General features: G+C 37.3%; 3 protein-coding genes and 1 long non-coding RNA gene across 9 annotated transcripts in view; 3 read left to right on the top strand and 1 right to left on the bottom strand.

The window, feature by feature from the left end:
- LOC103154451 (nuclear factor 7, brain-like) overlaps window positions 1-3,485 on the top strand; it is a 15,605-nt gene extending 12,120 nt beyond the window's left edge. Inside the window, exons 1-2 of one of the 2 annotated variants that reach the window (XM_007575743.2) lie at window positions 199-790; window positions 863-3,485. In XM_007575743.2, coding sequence (XP_007575805.1) covers window positions 880-2,259 — 1,380 coding nt within the window. In that variant the 5' untranslated portion in view covers window positions 199-790; window positions 863-879 and the 3' untranslated portion in view covers window positions 2,260-3,485. Of the gene's footprint in view, window positions 1-198; window positions 791-862 lie in introns of those variants that run through there. The other variant, XM_016662711.1, reaches the window with a different exon arrangement.
- The window catches only part of LOC107833448 (uncharacterized), a 24,797-nt gene extending 1,337 nt beyond the window's left edge, over window positions 1-23,460 (bottom strand). The window contains exons 1-5 of the long non-coding RNA XR_001659197.1: window positions 23,219-23,460; window positions 20,607-20,727; window positions 10,631-10,677; window positions 10,082-10,205; window positions 6,310-6,419 (exon numbers count right to left, since the gene is read on the bottom strand). This is a non-coding gene — a long non-coding RNA (uncharacterized LOC107833448). The remainder of the gene's footprint in view (window positions 1-6,309; window positions 6,420-10,081; window positions 10,206-10,630; window positions 10,678-20,606; window positions 20,728-23,218) is intronic.
- On the top strand, window positions 3,576-10,640 carry LOC103154452 (deoxyribonuclease-1-like). 4 transcript variants are annotated; one of them, XM_016662713.1, is made up of 10 exons: window positions 3,576-3,756; window positions 4,669-4,754; window positions 4,916-5,004; window positions 5,167-5,244; window positions 6,125-6,237; window positions 6,337-6,449; window positions 7,786-7,943; window positions 8,130-8,226; window positions 8,599-8,656; window positions 10,141-10,640. In XM_016662713.1, exons 2-10 carry the CDS (start codon window positions 4,674-4,676, stop codon window positions 10,353-10,355), a joined length of 1,002 nt encoding a protein of 333 aa, XP_016518199.1. In that variant the 5' UTR covers window positions 3,576-3,756; window positions 4,669-4,673; the 3' UTR covers window positions 10,356-10,640. The 4 variants fall into 4 exon arrangements, with proteins under 4 accessions (XP_016518199.1, XP_007575806.1, XP_016518200.1 ...); XM_007575744.2 differs by lacking the exon at window positions 3,576-3,756 and adding an exon at window positions 3,778-4,588 and having other exon boundaries at window positions 10,134-10,349; XM_016662712.1 differs by lacking the exon at window positions 3,576-3,756 and having other exon boundaries at window positions 4,595-4,754.
- LOC103154453 (deoxyribonuclease-1-like) lies at window positions 11,334-23,211 on the top strand. 2 transcript variants are annotated; one of them, XM_007575747.2, is made up of 10 exons: window positions 11,334-12,148; window positions 15,998-16,083; window positions 16,192-16,280; window positions 17,586-17,672; window positions 18,433-18,545; window positions 18,664-18,776; window positions 19,499-19,656; window positions 21,338-21,434; window positions 21,636-21,711; window positions 22,120-23,211. In XM_007575747.2, exons 2-10 carry the CDS (start codon window positions 16,003-16,005, stop codon window positions 22,209-22,211), a joined length of 906 nt encoding a protein of 301 aa, XP_007575809.1. In that variant the 5' UTR covers window positions 11,334-12,148; window positions 15,998-16,002; the 3' UTR covers window positions 22,212-23,211. The 2 variants fall into 2 exon arrangements, with proteins under 2 accessions (XP_007575809.1, XP_016518203.1); XM_016662717.1 differs by lacking the exon at window positions 11,334-12,148 and having other exon boundaries at window positions 15,935-16,083.
- Window positions 23,461-23,571: the final 111 nt, after the last annotated feature.

Raw genomic sequence — 23,571 nt, 5'->3', positions numbered from 1 at the left:
AAAACACTATTGTCAAAAAACTGAAATTTCTGAGATTAATCTCAGAAGCTTTCTATAAAAAGACCTGGAAATGTCTGAGCTCCAAAAGTCTAAATTATTTTATATTTTTTTTAAAAATTGAGCTCGTTAAGATGAACATTTATGACTTTTAGAAATTTTTGGAAACTTAATGAGCTCAGAAAATTTAAGTTTTTTTCTAGAAAATACATTTATACAACTGATTTCAGTGTCGAAAAATAAAGTATGCTCTGATGACATGAATTTTGCTGAGAATAACACTTTATATCAGTTTAATATTGTTTACCATGGAAAAGTTTTGACCAAATAATTATTCACATATAATAATGTCAAGATGTCTTTGTCATTTAGTTTATGCACAACTAAACTGAATTTATCAAGTTAATTTAGGTTTGCAATCCTTAAAAGTTATCATTTTACTTGTTTTTATAAGTTTCAGTAATTGATTCATTTGAGGCAGCTAGTTTGAGAGGATTTAAGTAAATCTGTTTTCATATACCCCAAAGATTGAGAATTACAAGTTATGTTCACTTTTACAATTAAATGTAATGTTACAGTTTACAGTGCACTCTAATCTCAGGTGGTGGTAATAAACCTTAACGTTGGTTGCCAACCACCATAAAGGGGCGAGAAGAAGAAGAAAGAGAAAGTGAAAATAAAAATCTGGAGCGGCTCCACCTCTAATCTCAAACAAAAGAACAGCTGCTGTTTTCTCTGCTGCCTGAAACAGATTCACTTTTAAATTAATCTCAGGAACAGGAAGAGAGACGAGGTAAATCAGGGCAGGAAATGTTTAGCAGCAGAAAAACTTCCTGATTTAACTTTCTGTTTGATCTGTTTGCAGCTTCTCGCAGAGAGAAAATGGCTTCCAGGTCTGAGAAGGATCTTTTCTGCACCATCTGCCACGAAATCTTCACGGATCCTGTGGTTCTGTCATGCAGCCACAGCTTCTGTCAAGCCTGCATTCAGTCCTGGTGGAGGGAAAAACAAATGAACGAGTGTCCGGTTTGCAAGGAAAGGCCTCTGAGCAACCCACCCATCAGCTTGGCTTTGAAGAATCTGTGTTTAGCAGAAAAAACGAAGCTCTCTGAAGGAGCAGAGCCGGGTCTGTGCAGCCAGCACAACGAGAAGCTAAAGCTGTTCTGCCTGGACCACCAGCAGTCCGTCTGCGTCGTCTGCAGGGACTCCAAAGCTCACAGCAACCACAGGTTTAGACCCATCGACGAGGCAGCGGAGGAGCACAGGGAGGAGGTCCGGGAGTCCCTCACGGCTCTGCGGGAAAAGCTGAAGCTCTTCGAAGAGGCGAAGGGGAGCTGCGACCAAAACGCCAAACACATCAAGAGCCAGAGCAGAAACACAGAGAAGCAGATCCGGGATCAGATCAGGAAGTTTCACCAGCTTCTGCAGGAGGAAGAGGAGGCCCGCATCGCCGCGCTGAGGGAGGAAGAGCGGCAGAAAAGCAAAGCGATGAGGGAGGAATCTGAAGCCCTCAGCAGGATTATCTCAGATCTCTCCAACACCATCAGAGAGACGGAGAAGCAGCTGAAGGCTGAGAGCGTTTCCTTCCTGCAATCCTACAAAGCTGCCTTAAAAACAGCGGAACAGCGCCACCTGCAGGAGGAACCGGCACTGTCCGCCGGCGCCCTGCTGGACGTGGCCAAACATCTGGGCAACCTGAGCTTCAACATCTGGACCCAGATGAAGGCGGCCGTCTGCTTCTCCGCCGTGGTTCTGGACCCAAACACGGCTCACCCCGAGCTGAACCCGGCCGACAACCTGAGCGCCGCGACACACGGAGAGCGGCTCAAGCTGCCGGACAACCCAGAGCGGTTCAGCTGGTGCCGCGCCGTGCTCGGCTCGGACGGGTTCACTTCCGGGTCGCACAGCTGGGAGGTTGAGGTCGGAGACGGCAGTGGCTGGGAGGTGGGCGTGGTGGCGGAGTCTGCGGACAGGAAGGGGTCCGTTGGGTCGGGGTCGTGGAGGATCGGTTCAGACGGCGCCTTTCTGGCCTTCTTCCCTCCAGGGAGAAGTTCGGTTCTGTCTGTCAAGCCGCCCCGCAGGATCCGAGTCCATCTGGACTGGGAGAGGGGGAAGCTGTCGTTCTCTGATGCCGATACCGACGGCCACATCCACACCTTCAGCCACTGCTTTACTGAGAAACTGTTTCCTTTTTTCAGCATCAAGAAGGAGAAAACACTGAAAATATTAACAAAACCAGTTTCTGCCTCTGTGGGCCAATGATGGGCGGAGCTTCAGTGATGGGAGGAGACTCTGTGATGGGCGGGGCTTCGGTGATGGGCGGAGCTTCAGTGATGGGCGGAGCTTCAGTGATGGGCGGAGACTCAGTGATGGGGAGAGTAAAGAACTCAAAAATTTTTAGATTAAAATAGGAAATTTTCTGAAGAAAAAAACAAGGAATTTCTGAGTTTGAAAAGTCAAATTGAAATAAAATAATATATTTTTGTAGGAAATGGATGTTACTCATTGTAGATTCAAAACGTAACAATAATTTTGCACACTTGCTGTGTTAAAATCGACATTGTTACTCAACTTATTCCTGGCTTTGTTGAATCTAGATGATGATGATATGTTTTTAGTTTTCTCTTTTCCATAGAAAAATCTTCAGATATTTTTCACATTATTTTTTTTAGAATTGTCTAAATCATTCTGAAAATCTGTTCACTCATTTTTTAACCAATCACGTCTAAAAGCTGAAATACAGCTTTTAGATGTGATTGACTTGCAGCCAATAGCAAGTCAATTGGTACTTGACTTGCTATTGGCTGCCGTTTGAGCAGCAGCCAATCCAGGAGCGGCATTTCTTTTCCTTGGCGCTGATTGGCTGAAGGCCAAATTGCAGCAATAAGGAAGACTGTTAGTTTCTGCTAAGACGGTTTCCACCGTTTACATATATTCTTTATTCAGCATATCAATCTGATAAACACAAAAGGGCTGACATTAAACCATCTTTATTTCCGTCTTATTACCATTTATGTTGTGGGATGCGTTTTATTTATATAATGTTGGTTCATGTCAATAGGGTAACAATATTGACTCAGATTTTCATATTATTTCATTTTACGTGTCAAAACCTTGGTAAAAGTTCTCCAGGTTCGTCAGATCGTTATTTACTTGAAGTTATTATTTTTCTTTTTTTTTAGGGTTTTGTTCTTGAAATTTTGGCTGAAACATGTTAGACTGAAAAATATCAAATCATTTCTGTGGATTTTTCTTAAAGCTTCTGTGGTTTAAGGCTGACATGAATGTTTAGTTTTTCATTTAAATATAAAGTTATGATACTTTGTTATTTAAAGTGTAATGGAGCTGGTTTCTCGGTGCCGTTGTCTTATTTTATTATAACTCACTGACATTTGACATAACTGACATTAAAACAGTTGTGCTATGCTAATTCAATGTAATATGGCTACATTTATTGCTAATAAATACTTACAGTGCAATTTATCTAATTCTATGTTCTGTTCAAACCTTTATTTACATTTTACTATATAAAAGGAATTTATGTGGCAGATCAAGTTTATGTTTAGAGACAAACAGAAGTTTGAGTAGGAATAAAATAAAAGGGCGGGATTATTTGTTACAACGTTTCAGCTCTCCGTCTGTTTTAAACCTGCCATTGGTTGACTCTAGACCAATCAAATAGCCGCTTTTCACACAATATATAGTGAAGTCTGCAACATTTATTCAACTCCTCTGGACACACAGCAGATTCTCCTGCAGGTGAGAAACAACCTTCCTGTTTTATTTTTCTCTAGAGCAGAGCGACTTCAGAACCAGATCAGAACAAAAGATCCCCAACAAACCCGAATCAAAAGGCTAAATTACATCCTCAGTGCAGTTATTTCACTGAGGCATGCTGAAGAAGCCACATCAGACAATATTTTAGTAGTAGTAGTTTAAACAAGGGATGGGCGATATGCACTTAGATGTCAACATGATATTTTGTGGTATTTATTGTGATAAAAGTGAAAGAGGTAATAAATATGTACCTATATGCAGCATCTTTTCTGGCATTACTGCAAAAACACAAAATCCTACCAAGTATTTTTAATCTAATTTCTAGTGCAGATATCTTAGTTCACTTGAAACAGGACAAAACTAACTCATAAGTAATTTTATGGCAAAATATAGAAGTTTGTTTCAAGTCAGCAATTTCTTAATATTGATGAGAAAGTATTAGTCCTGCTGGCAGATTATCTCACTTATAGCATGGGGAAAATGGAAAAAGGAAGTTATAAAAACTCTTATTAGAACATGAAAAATACCAAGTTTATCTTGAATCTTTTCTCTTCAGCAACGCAAGATAAAACTGGACCAGACAAACTGAGCAAGTTCAAACTGGTTTTAATGAAAAGAGTGTCTGTTTGCCTTGGCCTGCAGCCATGTGCAGACGCATCAGTTAATTGCAACAAAAACACGATTTCCATGAATCCTGCAAATGCAAAAATACCGAGAATTACTGCTTTACTAAAACCAGCAAACAAAAGAAGTCCACGGCAGAAACAACAAACCCGCCCTTGTTGTTCCCAGGACAGTTTTTCAGCGGCGACAGGTTTGGTCTGGGTTTTCCAAAAATCCAGATTTAGTTTCTGTAACGTAACAATTGATTTAAAGTTTCTTCTAAACTTTCAGCCACCATGAAAATCGCAGCGTTTAACATTCAGAGGTTTGGACGGAATAAAGCGTCGGACCCAGATGTTCTGAAGGTCCTGGTTCAGGTAAAAACACAACTTCATTCTTAGGCAGAAAAACACCTGGTGGTTTGATTTCTGCTTTGGTAAAATGGGTTTAAAGGAAATATTGACATGAATATATTAATGATTTCAACCTGTTTGATGAAATCTGATGAACTAAACTCGCTCAGTTGTCTTTCTGTCAGATTATTTCTCGTTATGACATCATTGTGATCCTGGAGGTTGTGGACGAGAGCGGGAAGGCCGTGGATGCTCTGATGAAAGCTCTCAACAAGTCAGTAAAAGTCTAAAACATCATCGCATTCATCTGTAATAGACTGTTTCCACCACAGTCCGTCTTACAGGCCACAAAGGTTGAGCTTCAGCTGTTTCAGCCCCTGCTTTTCCCTGAAGGAAAGTTTTATGATGAAAACACGTTTCTGTGCGTTTTGCACAGGGAACATCAGTACGAGAAGCGGATCAGCACTCGGCTGGGCAGAACCGGCTACAAGGAGCAGTTCCTGTTCCTGTACAGGTCACAGCTCATTCATTCATTCATTCATTCATTAGGAGGATAATTTCATTCACAAACTGCCAGTAAAGATGAGAAAATAAAATCTGTCTGATCTGAACAAATATATCAGTTTATTTAAACTTAAAATGTTATCCGAGAACCAGAGTTATAATTGTTTTGGTTTTTTCATTATAGTTCAGTTTTATTTTGTTGCGACTTTTTGTGTAATTTACTTAGTTTTAATAAGTTTTTAGAATGTGTTTGCTGCTTTTTATGAGTTATTTGTTAAATATTGTTAAGTTTTAGTTCAGTCTGTATTAGTTCTGGTAGTTTGAGCTTTTTCATACTTTCATTTTTAGGTGCAGAATTCAAAAAGGTGAAAGTATTGTGATTATTTATACATCAGTTGGGTAGTGAATACTCAACATTACTTTTAAAAAACGTTTCAGTTATGTACATTTACATTTTTCTGAACTGTGTTGTTGCCATATGGTGGACTGACGCAGCCAGCAGGAGGAGGATGGGGTGCCGTAACTTGACACCTGACGAAAACTCTTGGTGTGGAGGGAAAAAATAAATAAATTTCACCTCAGTTCGAGAGGCTGGAAATAGATTCATAAACATAAACAAAGGATATCTTAGGTCTAATTTCAGTACGTCTTACTTAGTTTTATAAATGCACAATAAAGTCCTGGATGCTTATTGTTTTTCCCTGCTAATTATAATTTTTATTTATTTCAGTTAATGAGAATTTAACCTTTCCTTTAACAGTTTTAGTTATCAATTTCAGTTTTTGTTATTTTTAGTTAATGAGTTCGCATGAAACAGGTGATTTTTGTTTTATTTTTCTTTTTTAAGGGAGGTGAAAATGTTTTGTTTTAAACTCAATATTTGTTATTAGGGCTGATCAGGTTACACTGGTGGACTGCTACCAGTCTGACGATCAGAAGACTGAAGGACAGGACGACATTAACAGAGATCCGTACATCCTCCGATTCAGCTGCCCGCACACAGGTGAAACATAACAATATATACAAACACAGTTGAAACTCTACTAGGTCAAAGTTAAATAATTATAAACTTAACCTGATTCCTGTCTGGTTGTCTTGACAGTTCTGGAAGATCTGGTGATGATCCCAGTTCACATCACACCAAAGGGCGCGGAGAAGGAGCTGGATAAACTCTACGACCTCTTCCTACACGTTAAGAAGAAGTGGAAGACTGAGGTAAGGACTCAAACTAGACAAAAACCGACTAATGCTGTCATAACGTGAAGGAGTTGAAACATTAAACAGAAGGAAAATGAAACTGATTAGCTGTTTGATGAGGATCAATCATCTGATTGCTTAAATACCAGCAGCAGAGCAAAGCCAACCTGCACACAGTCTGTCAATACTGATTATACAACATATATAGTGGAAATTAAAGTATATTAGGATACAGTCTATAAATTAGAAAACTAAATACAGTTATGATTCTATAGTCATAAAACAACTAAAACTGTTGCAAAGTAAAGGTTAAATTCTCAGATCCCAAAAAACAGGCAGAAATTATGATGTAACTTATTAAGACATTTTTAAGTAAATTTGTTTAATTCTCCACAATATTGCCTAAAGCTGTTTGGGTTGAACAGTGACTATTGAAGTCTAATTTTCTTATGTCAGGAGTTAGAACAGCAAGGGAAGTATTTATCAATAATCAGCTTTGATCGTGTGATTGATTTGCAATGTGGGCTGTAGTGGAACGGCTCTCCTCTCTGCGCGACTGCAGGCGTTTTGCTGCATAACGACTGACTGCACTGCTGGGAAACGGGAGGGACTGCAGGGGGCGCTGGAGGCTCCCTTCGTCGTGTAAACGTCCCTAACAGCAGAGAAAAGTTGCTGGTTACGTTTGTGATCAAAAGTTACAAGAGAAGTCTGAGGAGCCTCTTAATTACGATGACATGTTAGCGACATTTGTACATTAAAAAAATGAGTAAATTTCTGCCAAAATACTGACAAATTTTGAGAATAATCTCAGAAATGTTCTATAAAAAATAAGGAAATTTCTGAGTTTGAAAAGTTCAACATTTTCTATGTAAAAACTGAAATGTTTAGATTAACCTTAGAAATTTTCAAGAAAAAAAACAAGAACATTCCTGAATTTGAAAATAAAAAATTTGTTAGATTTTTTTTTATTAGTCTCAGACATTTTCTAGAAAAAAAACAACATGAAAATTTCTCAAAGTTGAAAATTTTGCCTTTTGGAAATTTTCCTCGTTTCTTGGCAGAAACTTACTTTTTTTTATATCTATAATGGTCCTACTACACCGTCGTTTAGAGACCTCTCAGGTCAACTTTCTATTCCAAAAGTTACTGGTCACTTTTGACTAATACTGTATATGGATAATGTCAATAATTAGGAACCAGAGCTTCTTTCTTCCTGGCTGCAGTCTCTGGCTCCGCCCCTTGTTGTCCCTTGGCTCCGCCCACTTTGTTAGAATTATTTTTTAACTTTGGGCACAATGCTTTCACCAGGTACTCAGTTTAACACCCTTAAAGGTTTCCTGTCTCTCCGCTGCAGAATGTGATGATCCTGGGCGACTTTAACGCCGACGGCTCGTATGTTACAAAGAAGGAGATGAAAACCATCCGAATCCGCAACGACAAGAACTTCCACTGGCTGATCGGAGACGATGTGGACACAACGGCCAGCACCAAAAACACCAACACATACGACAGGTACATAAAAACCATCCACTTCTCAGAATGAACGTTAAAACTCATAAATCCAAGGTGTAAGCAGAGGACATCATTATAAATACCAAAGCAGAATATGTAGTTTATTTTCTGATTGATGTGAGAAGGTGTGAGATGTTATCGCATCCTGCGACTCCCTGCTGTTTAATTCTTCTTCTCCTGGTTCAGGATCGTTGTTTACGGAGACAAAATGCTTCAGGCTGTCGTTGAAAATTCTGCTAAGGCCTTCAACTTCCAGGAGGAATACGAGCTCTCCGACGAGCAGGTTTGTTATTTTCACAAGCTGAAGAGCAGCTGCTAGTTTACTCAGAAAATAAATAATCTGATTTAAATGATAAAGAAAAACTATCATTTGCAGACAAACAAAAGCATTAAACACAGAAAACATTGAGATAACAACTTGTTTGAATAAGTTTGAGACTGTGGATCATAGAAACAACCCTCCATGTGCCTCATAACTTGTTTCAAAATTTTTTTTTTCTATAAATAGCACAGAAACTATTACAGTTAGAAGCAAAACATTTTATTTGTGATAATGGATCAAATATTTTCAGTATTTGTACTTATACCCTTCTAGTCCAGATTTACAAAAGAAGCTTTAATAATCGTCATATTGTTTCATGACTTCTTGCTTTAGGCCCTGAGCATAAGCGACCATTATCCAGTGGAGGTGGAGCTGCTTGGAAAAAAGGATGGTAAGCTCTCTGCACAACAATAACCACTCATTTTTATTCTGTGAATAGATGAAAAGGATCAACTAATACTAAATAAAACTAATTTAAAGAAATCCCATGTAAATTTGTTATTAATTGTATAATTTTTAAAGGAAATTGTTGCAGTTTAAACTGAATCCGACCACAAAATCCTAACACAAACATTCAAGGCAGCTCATTTCCTCATCTTAACTCAGTGGCAGCTCCAGACCACATTCACCAGTTGGTGTTTTTCACAGGGGCACAGAGCAAACAGGGAAAAGTTTCATTGTTTAATATACTTGGCGAGAGCCACTTCTAGCTGCCTCTGTCTAAATGGAAACACGTTGATTTAAAAAATATATTGTTTTTGATGAAGTTTTGTTTTTGATTTTTCTTAGATCTGTGTTGGTCTTTTTCCTTTTGGGTTGTAGCTGCTTTTGAGTTTTAGTTTATTAGTCTCCCTCCCTCAGTTTCCATCGGCCACAGCTGCTCTACTTCTCCTCTGATTAGCTCATCTGATCTGCCATTTCCACCCACATCTCAGAATTTAAGCTCCTGTTCTTTCATTGTCTTGGGAGCTTAGAACATATAAATGTGCCAGAACTTTCTGCAGCTGAATAGAAACAAAACTGAAGTTTTTTACTTTGGACAAAAAGAGGAATGATCTAGAGTCAGCTTCAGTTATTACAGCGGGAAACTAGAGATCCAGCTGACCTCTGACCTGAACCTTCAGAGCCATATAAAGATGGTTACAAAGTCAGTCTTCTACCACTTGAAGAACATTTCCAGGATCAGAGGACTAATGTCTCAGCATTAGAGAAACTCATCCATGTGTTTATAACAGTTAACAGCGTTTCACAGGTCTGAATGAAAAGTCAAAATGCTGCTGATCCAAAATGCTGCTGCTGGCGTTCTGACTAAAACCGGGAAGATGGAGCTCATCTCCCAGTTCTACAGTCCTTCACTGAGAGAAGAGACTTTAAAATACTGCTGGTAGTTTATAAATCACTGAACAGTTTAGAACCGCAATACATTAAAGGTCTGCTGCATCAATATTCCAGACCTGGTTCTGGTTCTGGTTCTGCTCTGCATCCAGAACCAGAACTAAGCATGGAGAAGAAGAATTCAGCTTCTATGCAATACAAATCTGGAACAGACTTCCAGAAAACTGCATAACAGCCAAAACACTCAGTACCTTTAAATCTAGACTAAAAACTCAGCTGCTAGAGCTGCTTTTGAAACATAATCAATGAAACATTAATCAATAATCTGATGTGTAACGATGACACTTGAGAAAATGTAATGGTTTAATTGTGTTTTCTATGACTTCGTATTTTTTGTTTTATGATGTAAAACACTTTGAAATGTCTTGTTGCTGAAGGTGCTATACAAATAAACTTGATTGATTGATTTCATGACTCTTACCTGAGCGCAGATCTTGCTGTGTGAATAAGGAACATATTTACTTCCTCTGCAGGTCAGAGGTCAGACTCTGCAGGTCCGAAAGAGAAGATGGAAGGACTCGGTGTTAAAGAGAAGAAACCAAAAGCTGAAAAGAAAAAGTCAGGAAAGGGAAAAGGTAAACCTGGACAATGAAGACGCAGCTAAAGAGCTCGGATTGACCGGAAAAACTCTCGACCGTAACACCGGCTACCTCAGAGAGTTCTGTGATATCAGGGGCATTTTGAAAAGTATGTAAGAGCAATAACAATAACTCTAGCACACCTTAGTGCAATTAGCGCAATATCGACAGAGTTTTCACACATTTGTAATGGAGCTACTGAGGAAGGAATGGAGGGTTAATCAGGCAACTGTCTGACATTTTCACTGAGATGTACTCACTTAGTTGCCAGTAGTTTAGACATTAATGGTCGGAAACAAACGTACACTGGTAAACCAGCTGACTGCTTTACGTTCTGTACAAATGTCATATATTCAGTGTTGTCCTATGAACAAATGTAATAAAATACTTACATTAACTTGAGGTGTGTTCTCAGTCTTATGAGGTGCATTTGCTTATTCTAAAAGACAGAAAATTGCAAAGTTATTACTATTGTTTATTTAAACAAGGTCTGCTTTTCATAATCGCTTCAGGTAAAAAAAAAAAAAATGGATATTTATCCTCTTGCTCCGTCTCAGAAACTTGGGAGGAAGATGAAAAACAATTAAAATTCATCCAATAAAGTTTTATATTCTAAATATTTTTTTTTATAAATGTAATGTTTTTCAATCACAATTACAGAATATACATTAAAATAACTTAAGATGGAAATAGAAGATAGAAATGGCCGTTGTTGTCCATAAGAGGGTAAATTTAAGAAAATGATGTTTAAAATGCTCATTTTTCTGATTAGTTCATTCATCAAGCTGCTGAAAACTAGAAATGAAAAAGTTTCTGACAAGAAAAGGGGCTGCTGTGGCTGCAAAAAACAAACTGTAGAGATTAAATAAAAGTTGAAGGGATTAATATAAAATGATCATGTTTTTTATCGTAGCATTATCTGCTGTTTGGGGCCCATCGTGGCACGGTAAAGTTCAGAAACCCTGAGGTAAATGACACTTTCACATCCATTGTATCAATCAACCCAATCTGTTAAAAAACAAAGTTCACCACCTCTCCTTTCCTTTGTATGCAGAAACACTCATGCACATTTTACACATTTAATTTTTATAATGTCTGACTTCCAATATAACATTTTAAATAACTGCATCGTATTGTCTGGTGCTGTAAACTATACAGTAAGTTGCTCTTATTTTTTTGTAAATGTGCATGTTTTAACTTTGTTGCTTTTTCACCTTAACTTCCCCACTGAGGGACAATAAAGGTCGTTTACAGTGCACTCCAACCTTAAGTGGAGGTAAATCACCTTAAAGTTGTTTGGCAGCTGCCATAAAAGTAAAAGAGAAACTCAGGATGTAAACTCTGAAATGAAACCACAATAAACTGGGAGCAAAGACAACGCTGGTAGAAAATAACAAGGAACCAGTCAGAGGAGGAAAGGCCGACAGTCAGGATATCGAATGAGAAACAGCCAGCTCCTCCTCCGCTGCTGCTGATTGGCTGACAGAGAGCAGGTGAACTGCTAAGCCCCGCCCACCAATGGAAACCTCCAGCTCCAGGAGAGAGAAACACAACAGATCCAGATCACTGACAGAAACTCTCTCATACTGATGCTGGTTTTCATTTCCTGACAGAATAACCTTTTTTTAACACCATTTGTTTTTTCATGTTGTCCATCAGTTTTAGAGATAAACAAATGTTTCAGCTGATTTTGAAGCAGGAAGTTATGAAAGAGGCGGAGTTTATTTGTTATGACATTTCTTCTCTTTGCCCTTTTTGAACCTGTGGCTCTAGTTGGCTTTCGACCAAACAAACAGCCGGTTTTCACACTCTGAACATCGTTTTGGTTACACCTCATAACTCCTACATTCGTCCTCAAAAGGTTTGATTTTAGCACTTTTGGACAGAAGCAGCAGCAGATTCTCTTGCAGGTGAGCAGCAGATTTCCTGTTTAATTTTTCAGCTCTGGATGCCTGAGAGGTTTTTCATACTTCTATACAGTGAGATAAACATCCTCCTGTTGTTCTCTGGAAGGTAGCCGGATGCTCCTTCACAGGATTACTAAATAACTTTAACACTTGACCCATCAAAGAGACGACAAGCTGTGGTTGTGCTTAAATTTACCTGATTTATTATAGCAAACTGATAAGAGAGAAATCTTCAGGAAGGAGCCAAATGAAACCAAAACATCATAATTCAAAGTTAAAATGTCATTCATGCACAAACATTTGTCAATATTCTTTGAAGCTGTTACTTTTCTGACTTCCTGTCGCAGAAAGCTGTGCTTCAGAGTTAATACTGACCTTTCATGAACTACAAGAGATTTGCTTTCACTTTGAGACTGTGAAAACTCAGACTGCTTGAGTTTTAAAATTTCCATTTTCTGTTGCACTAACTATTGTGGAGGGTTGTGTTTCCTGTTTTTATGCTGTTACTCTCTGTTATTTATTTATTGTGTAATTGTTTTGTTGTTTTTTCTTCTTTTTGCTTCTTTGATTAGAACAGAAGTATTTCATTTTTTGTGCTTGCTTTCTGCTATTGTGCTAATTCCTGCAAATATACTATGATGAATTATAGAAATGCTGATTAATGTCACTGTAATAATCTAATAAATTATACAATAACTGTTTTTAGCATCTATTTAAGGAAAATGTCTGTATAGTAGATTAGAACAGAATTGAAAGAAAATTGGAAAATTCATGTGTAACAGCAACAAAGTGACAGGACACTGAGGCATGTACTATAAACGTACTAACATATATAACAACAAAATTAAGAACAACATACTGTCCAAAGTAATAACATAAACTACTGTGTTTACTTGTGTAGTTTTTGACTGATATTTAAATTAGTTTAATGTTCTGAAACTCTTATGTATAAAAAACAAAAAAGGAAATGATGTGGATCACATGCAGGACTTGCATGCACAGACAGACACACATTCATTGATATCTTAATTGATAAAGAATCAATAATTATCTATAGGGATAAATACTGGTGGACTGACTAATGGTAGTGATTTTATTGACATGTGGGGTTCCCCAAGGTTCAATCCTGGGACTCCTCATACTTAATATCCACATGCTCCTGCTAGCTCAGTTTATAACAGGTAATATGATTAGTTACTATAAGTCTATGCAGATGATGCACAGCTCTACATCACCAGAACCATCCAGTCACTGAACAGATGCTGAGAACAGATGAATGTGAAAAACTTTCTCCATCTGAACAGAAATTGAAGTTATTATATTTGGACCTACAGAGGATCGATGTAGCTCAGGGGTTGGCAACCCGCTGCTCTTTAGCGCTGCCCTACTGGCTCCCTGGAGCTTTTCGAAGCTGTTTGAAAATGGAAAAAGAAGGGGGTGGGAAATATATTTTTTGTTTTAATATGGTTTTTGTAGGAGGACAAACATTACACAATCACTCTTAACGTTTTCCAATGCTATAAAAATGTGTAGAATAAATAATAAATGTCAACATTTCCATCAACAAAGATTTGCGTCATAGTCTGTGTACGTTCCTCTCAGCGGGACGGGGTGCGAGGCATGTGGCTGTCAGGCTGTGGTAAACAAACCAACAGGTGGGCCATGGAGAGCAAAGGGGAAAAGAGGAAGATAGCCGAGGAGACATTCTACAATTCTTGGACCGAATCATTTGCATTCATTGCCAATGCGGAAGGATTGCCTGAACGTTTGCTCTGTAGCGAGAAGTTGTCCAATAACATTTCCAGGGAAGGCATGCTAGTAGCTGCCGCGTCTAGATTAAAGTTACAGCTTACATGCCCGACGTTGAGAAGCTGTCCAGTGATGTCCGTAAGCAGAAGTCACATTAAACGGGTAAGAACACAATCCTGCCATTGGCACATACATTTAGTAACAAAGTTGTTTTTATAAATTGATTAGTGATTTTTGTAAGTATATATTTAGAATGACACTTAGCGATATTATTGTGTTGTGTTGCTCAGGTCCAACGATGGTTGCGTGTCAAAAGAGAAGAGGATGCTGCCATGTCTTACTCTCGCACTGACCTGGCATTTGCAGAGAAATCGAACTTAAACTGTACTAGTTTCATTTTATATACCTTTTCAAAAGGCTGCTGTTTTATTTCATAACTGCATGTTGCGTTTTATTGCACTCCGTTTGTTGCCCAGATAAAGGGCACGTTATGCACGTTCTGTTTTGTTGTTTTTTTCGCACGTTTTATTGATCACACAGTTAATGTGATTATTTACAAAGAGCGATTGTTGTTATGCAAACGGCTCTTGGGAGCAGAGTTTCTGAGTTCCAAAAGGAAAAAATTACCCTTTCCTTGTCGATCTTCATAATAAAAATGACATAAAAAATCTGATTCTAATTGTATTTATTTAATTTTATCAATGCAACGCAACATAATACTTAATACTGTAACGGAGGGTAAACTTAAAGCATCATCGTACAACAGAGTGACATGGTGAGTCAGTCTGTCCAGGACGCACTGCAGGGAAAATAAACATTTAATCATGAATGCTAATTATGAATACACTTAAGTCATTTTGATAATAAGCTGATATAAACACTTAAAGCCTACGTTGCCTTCATTATAAGCCTTATACAAGGCTTTTAATTTTTTGCGGCTCCAGACAGATTTGTTTTTTGTTTTTTTGGTCCAATATGGCTCTTTCAAAATTTTGGGTTGTCGACCCCTGATCTAGAGTCAACGCACAGCTTCAGTTATTCCAGCTGGAAACTAAAGATCAGGATGAACTCTGACCTGAACATTCACAGCAACATAAAGACAGTTATAAAGTCAGTCTTCTGTCACCGGAAGAACATTTCCAGGATTAAAGGACTAATGTTTCAATAAGATTGAGAGAAACTCATTCATGTGTTTATCTTCAGTTGCATCTTCACAAGTCTGAATAATAATTATGATAATAAAAAAAAATCAGACTTGATTTTTTATTCAGCTGCAGCTGATCCAGAACGCTGCTGCTGGCGTTCTGACTAGAACCAGGAAGGTAGAGCCTTCAGCTGTTCTACAGTCCTCACACTGGCTCCCTGTAGCTCAGAGAAAAGACTTTAAAATAGTGTTGGTAGTTTATAAATCACTGAACGGCTCAGCACCTCAATACATAAAAGATCTACTGCTGTTCTATCAACAGAGGCAAACATTGAGAAGCAGCATTCAGCCTCTATGCACCACAGATCTAGAATACACTTCCAGAAAACTGCAAAACTGCAGAAACACTGATCAATAATGTCTGGAACATTGATCAAAAATACTTGACATATACCGTATTTGCTTGATTTTGATGATGGCATTTCACAAAATGTTAATCGCTTGTTTTATAATATTTATTTTATTAATTTTAACTTTATGACTTAACAGCTACATCAACAAGTTAACGTTACAATAAACAAAGCTAATTAAACAGAAGTCTGTATGTTTCTCTGAGCAAAATAAGTTTCTGCAGTAAACAGTATGACACTCTGAACTTCAACGGTTGAGTGAACTGTGATTCAATCAACTCAGAGCATTTAAGAGGAGGTTAGCAAAGGAGACGTTCAGTTTGTGAACAGAACTGATTTTCCATTGATGAGTTTTGAGGACTGAGCGACTTTCTGTCTGTGTTTTGGAGACTGTTAACTGTGAGAAACTTGAATTGATCGGAGTCCAAATGGATCTGATCTGCTGCTCTTTCTGCTGCAGCAGGCGATAAAGCTGGACACAGAAGAACTCTCTCTTTGTTAAGAGGTTTTCCTTTTATAAAGAATTTGCTTTTTCTTCCAAACTTTCAGCCAACATGAAAATCGCAGCGTTTAATATTCAGAAGTTTGGACGGAGCAAAGTGTCGGACCCAGATGTTCTGAAGATCCTCGTTAAGGTAAAAACACATAAACTCATCATTTTAAGGTAAAGACAGATCCGCTGGTTTTCCTTTGAAGGGAATATTTGTGCTTAGTAATCAACTGAGAAATGTTCTGTCTGTCAGATTATTTCCCGTTATGACATCATTGTGATCCTGGAAGTCGTGGACGGCACCAAGGAATCAGTGGCCGCTCTGATGCAAGCGCTCAACAAGTCAGTAAAGGCAAAGTTTTAAACCCTTGGTGGCTCATTCAGCAGCTACATAGACTAAGGTTTACAGAAACACTTCAGCACAAATCGCATGTTTGGGTTCCTTTAAACTGAGACTAAAAACCCACCTGCTGCTTTTGAACCATGATAAATGAAGCATCGATCAACTTAATTCATTGATTATTTTGATGATGGCACTCATCAAAATGTTCGTTACCCTTTTTTCTTTCAATTGTTGCCTGTATGGTGTTTTTATTATGTAAAGCACTTTGAACTGCCTTGTTCCTGACATGTGATATACAAATAAACGTAACTGGCAAAAAATTGGCTTCCACCAGAACTCATAAATCAACAAGGAAAGTTTGATTGAATACACAACAATAAACTGCAATCATTTTTAGAAACAACAAACCAAAAAGTTAATATCCACACAAGTTAAATCACACAGATTCGAAAATAATCACCTCAAAATTAATATTTAGCCAAAAGTCTTTCAGCAAAACCTAAAATCTTACCAAACATTTTTGTCAAGTTTTTAATGCAAATATCTCGGTACACTTGAAATAAGAAAAAAACTCACTTTAAAGTAATTTGTCAGCAAGAAATAGGAGCTTGTTTTACGTCGATAATTCTTGAATATTGATTTTATAAAATACTAGTTCCTCATGTAAATTATTTCACTTATAAAAAGACATTTTTCCCATTTTATAAGAGAATTAATTTCTTGCTAACAAATTACTTTTAAGTTAGTTTTTTTCTTATTTCAAGTGAACCAACAGTATTTGCACAAGAAACAAGACAAAAATAGTTGGTAGGATTTTGTGTTTTTGCAGTGTAGACGTCAACAAGCTTCTGACTTCTTCCTGGTTGCACATTTCTTGTCAAAACTGGTTGATTTATTAAAAGCATTTGATTTTCAGGTGGATGCAAAGTGGAGTATTCATGTTCTCCTAGTGATCAGGTGTCAAACTCAAGGCCTGGGGGCCAAATCTGGCCCTCTGTAGCTTTTATATGTGGCCCTCTAGAGTCTACACCATTATTTTAGCAGTTTTTATCTGTATACATCCAAATTACATCAGGGAGTCCCTTGAGTTTTTCCTCAGTTGTAGAAATTCACGTAAATTCAACAGATCTCCACATTTTTTGTTGCTTTCACTATTAGGTTAACTGGTCTCTCTAAAAACCTTCAGCCATAATTTAGAAACACAGTTGACCCCGAGGCCTCAAAATTTGCGTGAATCTGCTTAATCCACTAATTTCCTCTGATGTAAACATTTATCATGGCAACACTTCTGTTCGTGTCCGCAGACCCAAACGGAAACATCACTACACTCTGAGAATCAGCACTCGCCTGGGCCGAACGCGCTACAAGGAGCAGTTCATGTTCCTGTACAGGTGACAGTTCATCCATTCATCCATTAGGAGGATAATTTCCTTCACAAGCTGACAGTAAAGATGAGAAAATAACAAAATCTGACTAATCTGAACAAATACATCAACTTTTTTCAAAAGCAGTCTGTAAGAAACAAAACAAATGCTGGTTTCGAACTGAAAATCTTTTATCTGAACAATCATCAATAACAGTTTAACATGTGGTTTTGTGCCACAAAGTTTTCAAAATGCTGATAAACATCTGCTAGAGAAATCCGGCCTTCATGCATCTGTCAAATTTCAGGCTGATTTCTTTTTTTTTTGTCAAACATTCAAGAAATGATTAAATTCCTTCCTAGATGAAAATGAGGATGCGGGTCAGGATTACAGGTTCAACTCTTAAATGGTTCAGGTCCAACTTTTTTCTGTTTGTATCAATAACTTTAGATCTTTCTCTACTCATCTCCTTTGAGGAGAACCGCAAGGCTCTGTTCTTGGTCCTCTCTCTTTTACTTTAAATCCATTCCCTTTTGGTGCCATTTTCTTTCATTTCTTCTTTCCATTTCTTTGCCCACGGTGTATTTTCTGATGAAGATCATTGCTGGGCTCTTTGCTGAACCTCTTTGATCGACATCAGGAACTGCTTGTCAATAAATTTTCAAAATGTAATTTAAAATCAGACTGACATCACGCTGTTCAGAGCCAATATTTCCAATGTCCTAAAATTCATTTTTGTTTAATAATAACTGGTTTGTAAGTAAAACTGTATGGTTTGTGCATGCAGGGACGACATGGTTAAACTGGTGGGAACGTACCAGTCTGATGATGAGAAGACTAAAGGACAGGACAACATTGACAGAGATCCGTATATCCTTCGATTCAGTTGCCCAAATACAGGTGAAAAAAAATCATAATTGTCTTATAATGTTCACTAATACACTTTAAAGTCTAATAACAACCACAATGACCGCGACCTTAAATCTAAAACTGTATTTTTGTCTGATTCTCCTCGCAGTTCTGGAAGATCTGGTGATGATCCCAGTTCACACCAAACCAGAAGACGCGGTGAAGGAACTGGACGAACTCTACGACCTCTTCATTCACGTCAAGAAAAAGTGGAGGACTAATGTAAATATACTCGCGCATAAAAATGCCTTTAATCTTGTTGTTAAATATAACTGAAATGGTTGTGAAGTTAAAGGTTTTTTTAATGTGAGAGAGATTGAGCAGGAGAAAAAGACCAAAACAATAAGAAAAATCACAAGCACACATGGAAAATGAGAAAAGCAGCAAAATGTTTCCTTGGGATATCTCTGTGTTAAATCAATGTTTTATGTCCTCCACAATGTGATAATCTGATTTTAAAGACATAAATACAGGTCCTCCATATGAGGGCCAAGAGACAAAATTAAATAAATGAATACATCATTTAATGATCAATTAAATGTACCACAAAATGTTTGGATAATATTTTTAATACATAATCAATGTATTAAATATGTTGCCTTACAATTAATTATAATTCAATGATATTTAAATTGTCTATTAACAGATTATTTATACATTTATTTGAAAATGTATTTAGTTCATGGAGATGTATTAAATAATTTAATGATGTATTTTTTCTTGTCCCTTTTAACCCTCCATATTTAAGCACCAACAGTAAATATTTTAAAAAGCAGCTTCATACAGAAGTACTGAAGTACTTTTAGAATATGGTTAAGACTGGATTTTATTTATTATACTGTCACATTTAAAACCCTTGAAGTGAAAAGGTGTGTCTCCTGTTTCATATGGGGAACAAAGTCCAAACTGGTGGCACTGGTTGGCTTCCTGTCTGTCCACCACAGAACGTGATGATCCTGGGCGACTTTAACGCTGACAGCCCGTATGTTTCAAAGACGAAGATGAAGAACATCCGAATCCGCAGCGACAAAAACTTCCACTGGCTGATCGGAGACGATGTGGACACAACAGTGAGCCCCAAAAACACCAACACATATGACAGGTAGGAACCAACCACCCATCAGAATAAACGTCAAAACCAACTGCTGTTCATAAAACCTCATGTTCAGTTGAAACTGGAACTTTATATGCACCAAATAAAAACATTTTTCCTCATTCTCTTACATTAAATCAAACCAAATTTATCTTGTTTTATAATTACAATTACCAAAATTATTTCTATTTTATGGGGCTGCTTAGAAGACATGGGGAATTTTTTTCTTTTGCGTTTTCTCACAATAACTTACTGGTCGGTTCAGCAGCATCTTCAATACTAAAAGTCTCTCTTCTAAAATGTAAGGTTTTTGTGGGGTGTGTTAATATCTCGTTTGTGAGATATCTGAAGTTTTACATATTTTTCTTTAGGGTACAAATGCACCACAAACTTATGTGAAAAAAATGCAAAAGCAAAACTAGCCAAACATGGGATTTCTGTCTCTTTGCATTCATTTTTACACAAACAGAAAGTTTTCATAAGACAGAATGAAAGACATAATACATTTATACTATTTTGACTACCTTTGACTTACATTCACAGCGTAATAAAGTCATTTAACAGTTTTGTAATTTTTGTGTTGGTAATCTGGTTAGTAAAGAGCCGTTTTCATGTGCGGTTACATCTCAAATGTACACAAACAAACACAGAGTTAATAGATCAATTTCCAACCAGTTATTTGCACCAAAGAATTAAGAATGTAGAGACATGTTTTCATTGAGGCTCCGTAAAAGCATTTGCAATTTTAAATGGACATTTATTATCTCTGATTGTACACCAAACAGACCAGGGTGTATTTGCTAATTTATTGTGAAGAAACAAACAAACAAAAAAAATCCCCATGTCCTCTAGAGGGCGCCGTACTATTTGTCAAGTGAAAAATAACTTTTTGGTGATTTTCTTTGAATTCAGATGTTTCCTTCCACAAACTGACAGATTTGAGTTATTTTGAGGCTCACCTGTGGATGTATTTTAAGGTCACACCTGGAACTCACTACTTTCTCGTTTGACTCGAAGAGAACTGTGCAGCTGCTCCATCCTTGAGAACAATTTCCAGATACTTGAAGGACCCGCATTCATCTGTTCAAACAATTATACGGAAGTATAAACATGACGGAAATGTCCAACCATCATAGCTCACAAGAAAGATATGAGTTCTGGTCCAAAATATGCAAATTGACCCCAAAATAGAAGCCAGAGTTCTTGTGAAGATGCTGCTGAAGCGAGAGAAACATTTTCTGTACCAACAGTGGCTGAAAGGCCGCTCAGCAAGGAAGAAGTCATTACTCCGAAAGAAAGATAAAAAGCCAGATTACGGTTTGACATGTTCCATTGTCTGATGAAACTAAAGTTCAACTGTTTGGCCATAATCACCACTGTTACATTTGGAGAAAAAACAGGGATGCTTCTACCATTCTAACTGGAGAGCATAGGGAAATATCAAAGCAACATCTAAAAACTTCAGCCAAGACGTTAAAGCTTAAGAGAAGATTGGTAATAATTTTGGTGATTCTGTTAGAGCCATAAATAAGAAATATTTAGGTTATTTGTACAACTAACTAATCCAAAACAAGAGAAGTTTGGTCTGATTTAACTTCAGAAACTTCTGTTCTGAGAAGGAGTGAGACGTAAATGATCACCCTGTGACTCCCTGCTGTTTGCTTTGGTAATTCTTCTTCTCCTCATTCAGGATTGTCGTTTATGGAGACAAAATGCTTCAGGCTGTTGTTCCAAAATCTGCTAAAACCTTCAACTTCCAGAAAGCTTATAAGCTCTCCGATGAGCAGGTTTACTCTTATTTTCATGTTTTTATAATTATTTGTTTTCTATTTCATTCAAATACCAGATAAATTACTGAGATCTGATCATGGAGTGAAAATTAATTGCGAATAATTTTACCTTTTCCCTTGATATTTGAGTTAATTCAGAATTACAGTTAGTTCAGACATTTCAATAATCTTAAAGTTTTATTATTTCTATTCTTTCAGGCTCTGAAAGTGAGCGACCATTATCCAGTGGAGGTGAAGCTGAAGACTTTGGTGGAAAGAGAAGATGATGGTGATGGTGAGATGTCCTAATAATAATAATAATCATTATTATCATCATAATCATAGTAAAAATATATTTTATTCTATAAATACATTAAAAAGTGGTTTATACTTCAAATAAAAGGATTTCAAGCTGTTTCATTAAGATATTTTATTAATTGTAAATTTTCTGAGGAAGTTCCTGTAGTTCAATCATAATTTAATCATAAAGTTTCAATCCTTCAGCCTTTGAGACCTTAAGTGTAAAAAGGGGGCTGAAGTCCACACACCGCAGTGAAATTAGCTAATTGTTGTAGGTAAACTAACTTCTATTAGCAACACAATTGATCACTATTGTTTTCTGCATTCATGCACTGCAGTGACAACACTGTCCCACTCATAAGGATCTTGCTGTGTGAATAAATTACATTTATTTCCTTTGCAGGTCTGACAGACAAGATAGGAGGGCTCAAGCTTAACGATGAAAACAGAAAGGAAGAAAGTGAGCCTGGCTCATGGTTTTGCACTTTGTTCTAAAAAGGCCAGATCTGAAAACAGTCACCCATAAACTGATTTGGTTACTTCCAGTAATAAAAAAAGGGGGAAAGTGAGAACTTTAACACACCTGTTTTCCATTGTTTCTCCTGAATTTCTCCATAACAAATCAAGCCAAAACTAAATATTTGGTTCAATACAAATTCAAGATATTGAGTGTATATGAAGCCCTGTGGTGGTGGGGAAATGGCTAAGTTCACACAAAAGGTTTTTATACTCAATTCCAATTTTTGCTGATATCCAACTATCTTGTTTTTTGTTTGTTTGTTTTCCATTGTCATTGATACTACTAATTAAATCCAACCGCAGTCATTGTTCTGTGAGAATGATTGTGACACGCATGCGCAGAAGGAAAACGTCACACAAAAGTTCTGTTTACGGAAGTAATAATAGACGGCGCCGCCAAATCGAAGATAATTCAGCGATGGAAGGAGACAGTATCGTCACAAGATCACAACAAGACGAAGCTGATAAAAAAAATAATACACAACTAACAGCGTCTGGCTTCTTCTGGTGCAGAATTATGAGCACGTCTCAAAAAAGTTTAATTAAATGCGGCGTGTACATGATTGTCCAGACCGCAGACGGTTTGGAAACTTTCGGATATTTATCGGATATAACTCCACATATGCAAGTGACAAAATTGGATTTTGTTTGGAGGTTGATTAGATCGGGTCGCATTCACCTGCTGTGTCGACATAACCCTCTGCCAAGTTGTAAATTTACACTACTGTGCAATATGTACACTGACTACTTTACATTGTATCAAAGTAATATATCTTCAGCGCTGTCTAATTAAAAATTATAATAATTTTTTTTTTCATAAATTTGCAGCGTGCTGTCAGCTTTGCAATATAGATTTGTTTATCATGACAGAAAAAGACTATAAAACATAAAAGACTATTGATTAGCTCCGTGTTTGGCTAGCTAGCCAAGTTGCTACTACATTATGCTAGCCAACAGGTAATTTAATCGTAGTTTTACTTTACCTCTGTTTCTGTGATGCTTTATTTCTTCTTCTTTTCTTTTTTTCTTCCTTGGGCACCGACAATTTGGGACATTTTCACATGATACTTTCTGACGTTCTTGAAATAATTCCATAAACATTATCAACAGTTACTGTCGGATAGTCCTGCAGCGGTCAAGTTCGAAACGCCATTGCTAATCTACTGTTGCCTGCGCACCGGAAGTGATCGATGTGTCTCAAGCAGTGGCGGAGCTAGACTTTTAAAGTCAGGGAGCCAAGAGGAAGCAGGGCTATCTAGGAGGGGGGGAGAGGGAGGCTCAAATGAGGAAAAAAATGAAATAAAATAAAATTATATATAATAATAATAATAATAAT

This window comes from Poecilia formosa, unplaced genomic scaffold (assembly GCF_000485575.1).
Source record: "Poecilia formosa unplaced genomic scaffold, Poecilia_formosa-5.1.2 Scaffold387, whole genome shotgun sequence".
Classification (NCBI taxonomy): Eukaryota; Metazoa; Chordata; class Actinopteri; order Cyprinodontiformes; family Poeciliidae; genus Poecilia; species Poecilia formosa.
Note: the sequence above shows the minus strand (reverse complement) of the source record. Positions and strands in the feature narration are given on the sequence as shown.

Excerpts from the sequence above, each read along its gene's own strand:
- LOC103154452 (XM_007575744.2), top strand. The coding sequence starts at position 4,291 with ATGAAAAATACCAAGTTTATCTTGAATCTTTTCTCTTCAGCAACGCAA. Across the intron at positions 6,238-6,336 it reads ATTCAGCTGCCCGCACACAG|TTCTGGAAGATCTGGTGATG; the intron begins GTGAAACATAAC and ends TTGTCTTGACAG. Across the intron at positions 7,944-8,129 it reads AACACCAACACATACGACAG|GATCGTTGTTTACGGAGACA; the intron begins GTACATAAAAAC and ends CTCCTGGTTCAG.
- LOC103154453 (XM_007575747.2), top strand. The coding sequence starts at position 16,003 with ATGAAAATCGCAGCGTTTAATATTCAGAAGTTTGGACGGAGCAAAGTG. Across the intron at positions 16,084-16,191 it reads TTCTGAAGATCCTCGTTAAG|ATTATTTCCCGTTATGACAT; the intron begins GTAAAAACACAT and ends TCTGTCTGTCAG. Across the intron at positions 18,546-18,663 it reads ATTCAGTTGCCCAAATACAG|TTCTGGAAGATCTGGTGATG; the intron begins GTGAAAAAAAAT and ends TTCTCCTCGCAG.